The 14463-nt window shown below is 37.7% G+C and overlaps 1 protein-coding gene across 1 annotated transcript; it reads left to right on the top strand.

The window, feature by feature from the left end:
- Positions 1-1123: 1123 nt before the first annotated feature.
- On the top strand, positions 1124-12915 carry LOC129280718 (uncharacterized). Its single transcript, XM_054916727.2, has 3 exons — positions 1124-1282; positions 7350-7417; positions 8592-12915. The coding sequence occupies exons 2-3, from the start codon at positions 7379-7381 to the stop codon at positions 9657-9659; spliced, it is 1107 nt and encodes a 368-aa protein (XP_054772702.1). The 5' UTR covers positions 1124-1282; positions 7350-7378; the 3' UTR covers positions 9660-12915.
- The last annotated feature ends 1548 nt before the right edge of the window (positions 12916-14463 follow it).

Below are 14463 nucleotides of genomic sequence, written 5' to 3'. Positions count from 1 at the left end.
TATCACAATGTGATGCGATAGGCTAATAATTTTAGAAACATATACTTATTTAAAAAGAATTCTGAATGAGTTAGTGCCACGATTGCCAGCAAATATTTATCTTTTCGTTGCTTTCTCTGTCTTCAAAAAGCGCATAGGGACGCATTTGGTAGTGATATGCGTCATGATATCAGCATGTTGGTATTATTATTATTATTATTATTATCATCATCATAATCATCATCATCATTATTATTATTATAACATAGGCCTAGTACTTTATCCTTCCATACGACGTCTTAAATCGCTATACATGAATATTTAGATCAGGGACAAAGATATTCAGATATCCAGATCAAGATAAACTATTGATGTCATTAATACGGCTACGGAAAAAAATCTAAGTGAATCCCCCAGAACAACACATTTTATAATATACTTCCAAGGTTTCAGTACTTTTGTCCAATGTAAATTTTTATGCCAAAAGGTCTAGCACTTCATCCATCCGAAGATTCCTGCTAGTTCTTAAGATAGATTAGATCATGATATCAGATATCCAGATCGATATAAAGCATAGTTATCATTACTACGGCTACGGGGAAAATGTAAATGACCCCCCCCAAAAAAAAAAAAAAGTATTTTTTTACAAGTTAACTTCGCAGTTTCAGTACTTTCGTCTACTGTGAATTTCTGATGAGTGAGGTTAACGATGTTTGTATTTCGTTTAACCAATTAGGTCTATCACTTCATTCACCCAACGACTCCTTAATGCGCTTTACATACTATTTAAACCAGATAATTAGATATTCAGATACCTTGATCAAGATCAACTGTTGTTGCCTGTGATACCGAACGACTTAAGCACTTTACATAGATATTTAGACCAGGGGATGAGATATTCAAATAATATGTAGGACAAGTACTGTTGTCTTTAATTGATATTGCTACGGAGAACAATCTGAATGACCCCCCCCCCGCCCCACCCACCACCGATAAAAGGCGTCATTCAAGCTTGCGGGCGTGCCGCCCTCTCATTGGAGGACGACTTTTAGCCAATCATCGCCAAGCGAAAAAAGAAGCAAGGTTAGGAGAGCACGAACAAAAGGTCAAGACACGGAAGAAGAAGTTTCAAAGAACATACGCCATACAACATCAACAACAACAACATCGCTTGACGCGTATCTTCGGAAGACACTAGCGTCCAACACTTCGAATTCCAGCAGATTCAATCGCTCCCGAGATGCGGTGATACTATTTGAAGAATATATTAATCCTCATACAAGTTAACGCAATTTTACCGAAGGTAAGCGTTTTATATGTTACCGTAAATATTTGGAGAGAAATTTCAGTGTAGCCGTAATTTTCCGGCCCAATTTTACGTTAAAAGTTTGAGAAACGAAAGGAGTAAAAAAAAGAAAGAAAAAGGGAAAATGCTTAAAACACTTCCAAACAGATCGATGGAATTTAGGTGTATCGGAAAATCCTTAAAGTGGAGGTGGAAAATTTCTGCAAGTCGCAAAAAATTGCCGTATTTTAAAGGAAAATTCATGGTAATTTGGGGCGTGATTTTCCACTGTAGCTTTTATGGTTTATCGTAAAATTTGGGGATTTTATCTTTATCGTAACATGGGCTCTTTCGCAAACTTTTTTTACCGTAAATTGGGCCGAAAAATTACGATTTCCCTCTAAAGAAATTAGAAGTCATATTGGGCGTGACATTTAGATTGATTCTCTCTTTTAAAAAAGAAAGATTTTCACTCGTTTTTCAATTTGCTTTGTAGTAACGTCAAACTTCAAAGATCACTCACTTTGGAGTGAATAAAGTGTGAACAAGCGAAACATGTCACACAAAGTTATACTCTTAAAAGGGTGAAATTCAATAAAATACGAGTGAAAATCTTTCCTAATCTCATGATATGTTATTCACTCCCCGTGGAGTGAATTATTCATTCGATATGTTAGGGATCATAATTAAAATAGTTCTAGATCCTATTTGGCCTACAATATAGTGTCTGAAGTCAGTAAGAAAATAGCAAAAAACAACAAATTTTGCGTAAATACGATGTCAGATATAGCTTGATTGATATTCCTTGGAATTTATAAGCAGGCAACATTTTGCCGATGACACTTCAGAAAAAGGGGATTCAGTAGAAAAAAAATGATTTCGTTGTGACGGATTTTATATTATTCTCTGAAAAGGAGTCGGGTGTTTCTTTACATTCAGTATAATTATGGAGGAGGGGTTACTAAAATTTGAGTAAGATAAAATTTCACAGAGATATGGGCCAAATGCATAAGCTTGAGCAATCAAGGGGATTCGGAAATTGAGAAAGCATGTCTACGTGTGAACGAATGGCAATAATTGAGATGTATTTTGCACTAAATTTTCAGAGATGTTTCTCGATGAAGTTTTGAAGAAAAACTGGTTGAAAAAAAATCAAATGTCTCTTGCTACGTTTGCGGATAATGATTAGAAAAAAATTATCCGTAGTCTTAAATTTATTCTTTACGATATTGTACACTGGCTTAACCAAAGCGGCAGGGCCCTGGGAACAAATTTTTGACTGTCTGGGGGTGCCGAGATAAATTTGACAAGCAAAAAACATTCAGTATAATTATGGAGGAGGGGTAACTAAAATTTGAGTAAGGTAAAATTGCACAGAGATATGGACCAAATGCATTCGGAAATTGAGCCTACAATATAGTGTCTGAAGTCAGTAAGAAAGTCAGTAAGAAAATCGCAAAAAACAACAAATTTTGCGTACATACGATGTCAGATATAGCTTGATTGATATTCCTTGGAATTTATAAGCAGGCAACATTTTGCCGATGACACTTCCGAAAAAGGGGATACAGTAGAAAAAATGATTTCGTTCGATCAAGAACTATTTTAATTATGATCCCTAAAATATCGAATGAATAATTCACTCCACGGGGAGTGAATAACATTTCATGAGATTATGAGAGATTTTCACTCGTATTTTATTGAATTTCACCCTTATAAGAGTATAAAATAAGTGCAAAAAAAGGAAATAGATCACACCTTTCCAATGACGCGAGCTCGAAGTGCATGCTATCTAGTATCATCTGATATTCCGATCTAGGACCATTCGTAGGAATTAATGAAAAAGATATGTATCTCGATCATTAATTGATAATTGAATGTGCAATCTTTTAATATATATTCAGACCTGAAAACGGGACATTTTAGCACCTTTTGTAATCATGAACAGAATGCGCGTGTTAATGAATATTTCAACTGAATTTTAACTGAATAATTTTAAGAGGATTGGTATGATATCTTTAATCAAACGTGATTAATGAAACATGAAATTGATAGATTGATTGATTAAATTTGATTGATTATAGGCCAACTAAAGGACAAATACAAGGAAATGAATTAAAGTAAATATTCTTAATTCATCTTGATCTTTTCTAATAATCAGAGGGGATGAATGAATAGGTCATCCCCAAGTCCTGAAAAGGGGAACTCCTTGCAGATTTACGCACATGGATGAACGTGAATAAATATAAGTTACACCACTTAACATGCGTAAATATAACAATCTTGTTAGCTCAACCTGACTACACAGCAAAAACTGCGGTGTTAACCGGTGTACATAGAGGACCACACCAATTATTTTACACCGGTGTTAAATTGACAGTGTTAGTTTAGCACCTATAGGTGTTATTACAACACCTTTGGTTGTTACATGTACACTCTTTGGTGTTATATTCAATCTCTAGGGTGTAATTTTAACACCAGAGGGTGTGGTCCTCTATTAACACCCACTGGTGTCAGTTTTAACACCACAGTTTTTACAGTGTACACTTAATACAAAACTTCGACGGAGTGGTTTCCTGATGTGTAATGAACAGATGCTCATATTTTTGTTACGATTGAATCATATCACCTAAAACTTCATCTAGTTGTAGGAAATAAATTGTAGTTTACGGGCGTGAAGAATATAAACAATGTGATGTTGTAACTCTAATGTTATTCCCATGTCATGCATGTACAGTGCCATTATCAATTTTCGTGGGACACGCTACAGTATTGAATTCACGGTGTTGGGTCAAACCAGTGAGAAACGCGAAGAACAAAATGGGCAGACGACATGGGCGTGGCCTTTACCTCACCCTCCAACTTCGCTCCTTCCTCCTCATTGGTGGAAATGTCGAGCCACGTGACCCATTCAGTATATGGGGGCCCGTTGCACAAAGACGTGCAATCAAACGTAACTCATAAAAAACTTGACTTTAAACCAATGGGATGCCACGGTTGGTGACTTACTTTCGTTGTTTTTAAACGCAACTTTTTGTGCAACAGGCCCCCGGACTAGCATTATACCATCGAGAACATTCTGCAAAAATATTCGATCGGAATAGCGAAATATCTAGTCACTGGTTCTTGAGCTCAGAATCTATCATGAGCTGATGGTGACTATGGCAAGGTTGTGTCCTCTCTATATACAGGATTAGAGATCAGGGGAAAAACAAACGGGGGTTGGGCAGGGCCCTGGGAGCGCTTAACGGGGGGGGGGGGGGGTGCTGATGTACATGTTTATTTGATAAGCAAAAAAAAAACAAAAAATGAACGTCATTTTGGTCTCGAGAAACTTAATAAGCAAAAAAAAGGCGGAGGCATTTTTGTGTAACATTTCTCAGTTTCTCACACCTACTATAGAATTCCAGGGGTGTTGCCAATGGAGAATAATACACGCAGCACCCTCAGGAAAATCGTGGGGGTCCTTAGCACCCCCAGCGCCCCCGCTTCCCAGGGCCATGCAAAGCGGTCAACCTATTTGTTCGGCGGGGGGGGGGGGGTGAACTAATGTCTCACACCCCCACTTGAATACTATCACGTCATTGAGGGGTAGCGACTAACGTCCCGATTTTTATTCTAGTTGTTATATTATAGTATTGTATATTATAAGCAGCTAAATAACCGGCGCCTTAATGCTATATCAAGGATAATATTCTCGGATATCTGTCGAAACTAGGACCCTGAGATTGTGCCAGAATGTTCCAGATAAGCATTTAGGCCGAAATCTAAGAATATCATTCTCCAGTACACACTTTAATAGACATTTTCCACTACATTTTTCACAAAGCAGCGTGAATCTTGAAAAACGCATTTTTTACACTCAGTAAGTTTTCTATTTACTATACTGACAGTGCAAATCATTTGAGTGAAATTCGGCTGTGGGTTGTATTTAAAAATGATCTAAATATAAGTGGTAACCCATAACGTAAAATCGAAACAAAATGCAAACAAGTCACTTGCAAAAGAATAGTACTTAAGCATCCCATTAATTAAGCTACGCAAATTCCCGCAAGCAAAACAAGCGAGCGCTTCCAAAATTGCCATTTTAGTTTTCCGTTGTTTGTCCACCACTTTCTTCTCCCTTTATCAGGGACCTGGCAATAGAGGATTATCCTCATGTTACTAGGTCTGGGTGGCGGGAGGGGGGGTGGGGGGGGGCGCTGAGCATTGGTAGAGCACCCCCAGTGATCCATTAATCCCGATTGAGAGGGCGTAGTCCCGTCGTTCTACCAATGCACACATCAACGCAATGGTCAGATACGCTATGTCGACTTTGAAAGGACTCTCTCTTTTATTTTGCTTGCTCTTTGTGTGGTGTGTTGCATCCAACCGTGCAATATCTCACACATTTTGGTGGTTTTTTGTTTTCAATTCAGTGAAACACAAACTGTTTTGCCTTTCGTCCGATAGAGGGCCTCCCAACGTTATGTTCGAATTTACAGTGACAAAGTGCTTTGGTGAAAGTAATAAATAATCCCCGAGATAAAAAAAAAAAAAAAAAAAAAAAACATGTTAGCCATATTACACCTTTTCTATTCGAAACCGACTTGGGAAGCCGATCTTCATTCACCTTAGTTATAAAACAAAAGATTTAAGATTTCTTCAAGTTCACATATTACAATTATCTTCTTCAATTAATTTCCATTTGAACTGCGATCACTGAAATGAGAATGAAAGGGTTTCCAATAATCAGAGCCTGCCCTCAACGTCAATGTTTTCAAACCTTTTAAGTTGAAGTTTCCTTCATTACATTACGACTCAACATATTACACAAATATGAAATAATCACCATACAAATCAATACAAAGGAATATGCTATGCATGCAATAACCCCATGCAATTAAAGGAAATAGATAAATGTTTTCGGTAAGCAATATACTTTGATAACCATACAATTATGATATATACAATGAGGGTAAACAAAACGCAGAAAAATCTCGATTAAACATCTGCAAGGCTATTTTTATTGATTTTTTTTAAAAAGAAAATAAAAGTTGAGGAAAAAAAGTGGCATGCACTGTAAAGCAGGGCTTGTTAAATGTGGATCCATCAAAGAATTAGATAAAAGATAGTTTAGTAGGTCTAAGAATAACAACGAGAAGGAGGGGAGAAAAAAAATAAAAGGTTTCCAATAATCAGAGCCTGCCCTCAACGTCAATCCTTTCAGACCTTTTAGGTTGACCAATCAAAGGGGAGGTTCAGCCTGGTACAAAATTAGTTTAATAGAGGCTGACAAATGACAAAAAAAAACTGTTAGTGAAGGTTTGATGAATCCGTCAAAAATAATAAAGTTATGAATTTTGACAGTTTCAATTTTAATATGACGTTACATGTGACTAAGTCATCCATATGTCTTCTTCTTCAAGCTACACTGCCTCCTTCAATCCTGAAGATTCTTGCATTATTGTAGTACCGGGGACCGGCAGGTGCAATACACCGGGTGAACACCCTACTCTTTGACGAATAGTGTATTGGTTTTAATGTGAAATAGGTTGTGACTCTCCTATACACGGGACCAACATTTGCGTCCTTTCCGATGGACGGAGTGTTTTCCAACTGCATTCACACCCGCACTTAACACAGCGGTGAGGCACGTTAACACACAACGCTAGCGTCAGTTTTTTTGTGAGACGTCTTCCGGCATGCTGCGGGACTCGAACCCACGCACGTTGAGATCTACGATCTTATCCGGAACAGGCGCTCTAACCGACTGAGCTACACTGCCTCCCTTTTTTGTCATGTGATATAACTCCAAAAATGCAATTTTTGCCCCCCCCCCAGAAAAAAAATGGAAGTGGTATCATTTGGAGAATTTCTATAACATGACATGTGGGAAAGCTGTACGCACGCATATGACGTCATAATATGAAAACTTTCAAATTCATTATAAATCTCCTATCCTGTGAAGGATTTGAATAAAACCATCATCAAAAATACAAACGTATTGATGCTTTAAGGGAAAATCAGAAACATAAGTGGTCCTAGCACGGAACCTTGTGGCATACGTATTAATTAACAATTTGATTTCTTCATTTTACGACAGGTTAAACCAAATTCAGAAGAGAGATCAAAATGGAACTATCTGCTCAGGATGGATCAAATAACAATACGGTAAGAAATCCCGAATCATAATGTACAGACTCATTTGGGCGGGCATTTTTTTTTCGGGGGGGGGGGGGGTTAACACAGTGATGTCTCCTTATAATCATTAGATAAAACAGAGAACAAAATGGCCTTTAATTACACCGTTGCAGTGTATTGAGTACTGTAAAATGGGCCTTCTTTGCAAGACTACACTGTTCCGAATGTTGCATTATGTGTTGTGAACCTAGCCAGTTTTAGTAATTGAGGACTTGAGATGGCGCTATTAAGGCTGGTCGTTCTATCTGCTTGAAGGCACATTTTTCCAGATTTATCTAGGTTTATTTCGTTGACTTTTATGTTAAACCCTTTGACCCCCAAAAACAAACAACAACAATCAGAGTGGTATCTGAAAGACATTTTTGCCCGATACATGTCCAGTCGTCTCTTATGAAGGGTGAGACACACACACACACTCTCTCTCTCTCACGCACACACACACCCTCACCCTCACACACACACCCACACCCACATGTATGCACACAGATCCAACCACATTTTGTTAACGCATAAAGTTCATGTCAATACTGATTACCCCCCCCCCCTTAGTGAGGGAAACTGACTTGGGCAAGTACCAAAAGAAAATGAGAATAGAAAGGGGCGGGGCTAAATCATTTTCTGAATGATCACAAAGCTCCTAAAAACCATCATACAAACTTGATTTCTTCAAACCAAATCACAAATATATGATTTTTATATCAGTTATTTGTCATAGATTTATTTAGTTTAAATGAAAAGTTTGATATTATTTCTTACTATTGTATTTAGACAACTCGTATACTCTGACAATGAAAGGGTGGAAATGGTCCATAGGACCGCGGAGCGACAGGGTTTTTAATAAATCAGACATGTTTACTTACTGGTTGAGTGTCCGACTCATGAACCGGAGGTCGTGGGTTCGATCCCAGGCCAAAGACCTTTAAAAATGGCGTTCGACGTTTTATAATGGGGAAGGGCATAATTATTACATTATGCTATGCAGGTCCCGCTGGCAGAACAGTTCACAGGAGCTATTATACTGGGTAATAAAGAATGATAGAAAATCGTCCATTTCCTTTTTTTGTGACTGAATAACCAGGAACTAAAAGAAACTGGACTCAGAAAGTCATAATTGCAATTTCTTTTTTTTTATTGTTTTTTGTAGCAACTTCCCGTCGATGCGGCACTAAAGAAAGTGGTTCCTGATGAAATCAAAATCGGCGGCAAAGTGATCCAGACCCAACCAGGCGTGGCCAAGTTGTCGTCTACTGTCACCAATGTGGTGATGAAACAGCCCATGGCCGGGGAAACAATCGAAGGAGCAACCAAAGCTTTAGAGTTTGGGAAATCCCTGAAGGGTAAAAATATGTCCGATGTCAAGGAATTCGGCAAATCCCTCAAGGACAAAAAGCTGACAAAGGATGGTGCCAAGAAGATGGGCACGTCCCTAGCGCAGATGGACTTGGAGGGGCCAACTGTGAAGATCGGGAGAACCCCGGGGGAGAAGACATTCTTCGTCGCGGATATAGGATGCGGGGAGCTCTCCAAGGATTGCTGTAACGGGTGCTTGATGTGCCTCGCCCAAGGCCCATCCGTTGGATTGGTGGCCGCATGCAGTAAAGGGGAGGATGGGGTGTACATCGACAACGGCTATCGCTTGTCGGCGGGAAGCTTCTCCACGATCTGCGGGTGCTTCATCTTGACCCTCAAGCTGGGTATGGATTCAGGAATAGCTTGGACCAAGGACAAAAAGCAGTTCGAGGTGATGGGGACAGGTTTGAATTCGGAAAAGGGGTGCACCTTTAACATCCTTGGTAACGAAGTTGGCTATGTCGACAGGAATAAATATTTGAAAAAGTACGAGGAGAGGAGGCAGCGAAGGGCAGCCGGGCTGGAAGCACCACCGCAAAGTCTTAAGAAGCAAATGAAGAGGGAAAAGGATAAGCTAGAAGGGGAGCTGAAGACAGTAGTGGCGGATGCCAAGCAAGGTGTAGAGGATGCCAAAGAAGGCGCGGCAAAGGCCAAGGAAATGTCGATGAAGGCCAAGGATGGGGAATTAAATATCAAGGAAAAGTTAGCAAATGCAAAGGACGAGGTAGTCAACGCCGACATGGTCAAGGTAAAGATGGAACAAGCCAATGAAGGGTTAGTAAAAAGCGTTAAGGAAAAGACAGTGAATGCCGTTAAGGAAGGGATAGCAAATCCTGCGGCTATCTTAGAAGACAATCTTTAACTTCGTGCTTCCTACCTGGTGTTACTCCCAGTCGTTTAAGCGTTAATAAGAGGGGTCATTGCCACTTGAAATTATACTTCTAAACCGAAGAGCCTTGAAGAATTTTTGAAACTTTTTTTAAAAAGCACACACACACAAAAAAACCAAGGACAAATGAATTATTATTTGCTTTGTGTATGAAAAATATGCCTTGTATTCTTTAAAGCAACATTGCTTGAGCGATCAAAGGAGCACTATTTGATCATACATGACGTAAGAAAAGGTCAACAAAAAGACTTGGGTAAAAGGGCCTTTATTATGACATCTACCGGTATATTACATTATGCAACACTCGAATGAAAAAAAAAATGCTTCTGTTGTTAACATGCGCAGAAATACTGAAAGTGCGATCTTCATTTTTTTTAGGGTGGATCATAGGAATTATTGATATTACACAATATACAGTATGGGGGAATGCTAACGTGGCCAATGAATTCCAAGTATCCCTCGTAAAACGTACCTAACCGGTGTGTTGGCTCAGTTGGTAGAGCGTCCGTCTCACAACCGGGAGGTCGGGGGTTCAAACCCCGGCCGCGTCAGACCAAAAGACGTTAAAAGATGGGAGTTGCTGCTACCCTGTTTGGCGTTCCACGATTAAAGGGATAGAGCCTCATCGATCTGGCGCTGCACAGCGGCTGCCGGACCCACGATCAATTGGGCAAAGCAAATTTTCGGAGTATTTCATTTCATGTCTATTTTGAACAATAAATTATGGATTTATCATTACTTTTATCATCATTACTTTATCATTACTTATTCGCGTGTTATGTATTTTAAAGCACAATCTTGCATCATCAACCGTAACGATGTCGGACAAGTCTAGAGGACAAGCTGTAAAGTCGTTATTGGCAACCCAGTCAAGAAGATGAAAATATGGAATATGGGCGGTCATGATAAGATTTGAATATAAATCCCTGTTCTCGCTCTGTCCATTCATCGCAGTGTCTATGATTAAGTGAATTTTACTCCTAAAAACATGAATATTTTTTTAATTTTTTAAAATCTGATATACTCTACCGAACAAACGTTTATGCTCTCTTTTTACCCAATATTGAGTATTTGTTTTACCTTACCCTTTTTTAAAGTGTATTGTCCTAAATATTTAAGGGGGAAGCAGTGTAAGGATATTTTTCTTGGGGTATCCCCCCATTTTATGTATATTGTTATATTTATCACGATGCGGGCATTTGATTTATACTGGATATTCTCATTTTAAGAAGTATATATAAATATTGACAGTGCGTCAATAAAAAGTTTACACTTCGAGAAGCTCCTGGAAATTTTAGAAATTTACAATGAGAGGATTTTTTTCGCATAAATTTTCGGCTTCAATCTCTTCTATACTTTTTCATCCGTGAAAAAAAAATGAATACATTGTCGCTTGTTTGAACAACTTTGCCACCGAAATTAACAGTTTGAACTCAGGTAAACACAGCTTCAGTTTGTTTGTGACAGCTGTATCTGATGGGGACATAAACAAAAGTTCATCACAAGCATTTCCTTGAAGGAGTTTTGTCCTTTGATATTAAAAGGGTGTACATTTCTTACGCATTTCCTCTACACTTTCTCAAGCATAACAATAGCAGGTAAAGGGAAACGGGGGACCTGGCATGGTGGTTCAGTGGTAGAGCGTCCGCCTCGCCAACTGGAGGTCGTAGGTTCGATCCTCGGCCGAGTCATACCAAAGACTTACAGAAATGGCAATGAATGGGACCTTTTACTTTCTTGCTAGGCGCTCAGCATTCAGATCGGAAAAGGGCAGTAATAACATAATGTTATGCAGGGCCCGCTGGCAGAGCAGTTTCCTAATTGAGGTGGATACCCTGGGTACATAAAAGGTTATTTTTGTTATTGTTATTGTATCATGTGGTCCACAGCTACAATGTAACGCAGATATGCCACAATGTTCTACATGAAGGTGGGGGTGGGGGGGGGGGGCTTGATTGACTGTGTTGGCAAGGATAATGGTTAATAATGGGGAAAATATATTCAAGTCAATCTTCATAGCTAAAGTACATGTGCTATTCTTGATTAAGTTAATGTTAACTTCCATCCATAAAACTCTTTTTCAATTTCTGCGCAAGTAATTTTTTAACGTGCTTTTTAAAAGCAAGTGGTGCTCACTCAAGTGGATCCTCGACATCCATGACTACTGTCATTTGTATAAAGAAATTTACATTAAACCAATGTGGAGATGTTAAAAAAGGCCAGGATTGCAAATTTTTGGTTAATATGATTTTTTTCAAAGTGTAAACTTTTTTTATACGCACTATACAGTGCGTCCCACAAAAAAACGAAACCGAGATTTATCGATGATTTATCATAATTTAATCACAAATACAATAGACAAATGACCTACCATTGTAAAGCTTAGAATCTCCTCTTTCATCTGAAATTACTTAAATTATTTCTCATTCACGCATGAGTGAGCAAAACAATTTGAAGAGGGGATACCAAAAAGTCATTTGGCGGGCTGTATCTGGGTTTCAAAATGAAAACCACATTTCTAAAAAGTTCAATATCTGCTCTTTAATTTGATACCTCAATTACAGAAAATGGTCAAGAAATAACAAAGTTCTGGTTATTTGAAATAAGGCTTGAATTTCAATAATTTCATATTGATAAAATGAAGAGGTTTTACAGGCTAGCGTTCAAACTCACTCGACACTCCGTTTTGTTGACGATCAGCCATGCATGAAGTCTTTTGTTAACCATGCGATAGCTTCTGTGGAAAACCGGTAAAAACACGTTTATTTAATGAAATTATGGAAATACAAGCATTGTTTCGAGGGAACGTAACTTTTTTACTTCTTGACCATTTTCTGTGATTAAGGTATGAAATTAAAGAGCAGATATTGAAATTTTTAGGCATGTGATTATCTTTTTTAAATTCAGATACCCCCCGCCAAATGAGTTTTTGTTATCCTTTCTTCAAATTGTTTTTGCTCACTCATGCGTGAATGAGGAATAATCTAAGTAATATCAGATGAAAGAAGAGATTCTAAGCTTTACATTGGTAGGTCATTTGTCTATTGTATTTGTGATTAAGTTATGATAAATCATCGCTAAATCTCGGTTTCGTTTTTTCTGGGACGCACTGTATATATTAATTCTCGTAATGCAATGTATATCAACTTAATTATCTGTCTTTGACATTTGTCAAAGTTTTATGTAATAACATGCAGTAATAAAATCATATTTGTATACTATTGACAAATATCTTCAGTAAGGTGCTTCATTTGTGTCAGGGTATTGTTCATGCTGATTGTTATTTAAAGGTCAAGTCCACCCCAGAAAAATTTCATCAAAATCGAATGTAAAATAAGAAAGTTATAATAATAAATAATAATATTGGATTTGTATAGCGCACGTATCCACCTTTCTAGGTGCTCAAGGCGCTCCCATATTACCCCGGCTAAGTTATAGTCTACCGATTCCGGTGCGCACAGCTTTGTGAGGAATTACTTCCTGCCGGTACCCATTTACCTCACCTGGGACGAGTGCAGCACAATATGGGTAAATTTATTGCTGAAGGAAAACATGCCATGGCCTGGGATCGAACCCCACGTCCTTCAGATTGAAAGACGAGAGTCTTAACTACTATAGACAACGACGCCCCCACATGACATTATGACATTTTATAATTTCGCTTATTTTTCACAAAACAGATATATGCACAACTCAGTGATGTGCAAATAAGTGAGATTAAGATGTCCATCACTCGCTATTTCTTTTGTTTTTTTATTGTTTGAATTATACAATATTTCAATTTTTACAGATTTGACAATAATGACCAATCTGACCATACCTTAAAATTTTTAAGCAATTTTAATTCCACATGTTCAGGGAGGAATGAAACTTTATTGCACATGACAATGAGGAGAAAATTGAAAATTTCACTTTTCATATAATGAAATACAAATGAAATGGTTAGTGGGTGACGTCATCAGTCCCTCATTTGCATACCGACCATGATGCGCATAATAACTGTTTAGATAAATTAAGCGAAACTTTAAAAATGTCATAACATTCTTATTTTACATCTGATATTGATGAAATTTTCAGCGTTATGCTATTTTGATTTTTCTCTATTTATTCAAAGCGACATATTTCTGAGGTGGACTTGACCTTTGAGTACTATGATCTGAAAAAATTACGCAGCCAAACGAATAACTCAGATATTTTGTGAATGTTTGGAATTAAACGATAGCAATGGTCGAGTAGCAAAGACCCTCAAAGCTGTAATTCCTTGAAAAAGTCTGCGGCCGAAATATCGGAAAATTTTTATCATCACTCTTTTTGTTTCAACTGTCTTTCATAGGAACAATGGTGATTAATATATATATATATATATATATAATATATGCATAATAATATTTCCATTTATTTGAGAGCAGGGTAAAGAGCATTGTAGATTAATTACCTTGCTCGCGGGGATAAAACCGATTATAAGTATCATAACTTATCACAAATAAATGAGTAAAAAGGAATGTCGAAAGACGAAAGAATAAAAAACATAATTTGTATTAGATATCTGATTTTCAAAAAGAAAATCACTTGTCTAAAAATATAAATTTCTACTCTTTAATTTGATACCTCAATCAAAGTCAATGGTCAATATCTGACAAAATTCTGTCTCTGTTGAAATTCAAGCATTATTTCAAACGACAGAACTTTGTTATTTCTTGACCATTTGCTAAACTTTACAATGATAGGTAATTTGTCCAATTTGTGGTATAGTTATAATAAATCATTGATAATATTC

Source organism: Lytechinus pictus, chromosome 17, assembly GCF_037042905.1.
Source record: "Lytechinus pictus isolate F3 Inbred chromosome 17, Lp3.0, whole genome shotgun sequence".
Taxonomy (NCBI): domain Eukaryota; kingdom Metazoa; phylum Echinodermata; class Echinoidea; order Temnopleuroida; family Toxopneustidae; genus Lytechinus; species Lytechinus pictus.
The sequence above is the reverse complement of the archived record's forward strand: the minus strand, read 5'-3'. Positions and strand labels throughout refer to the sequence as shown.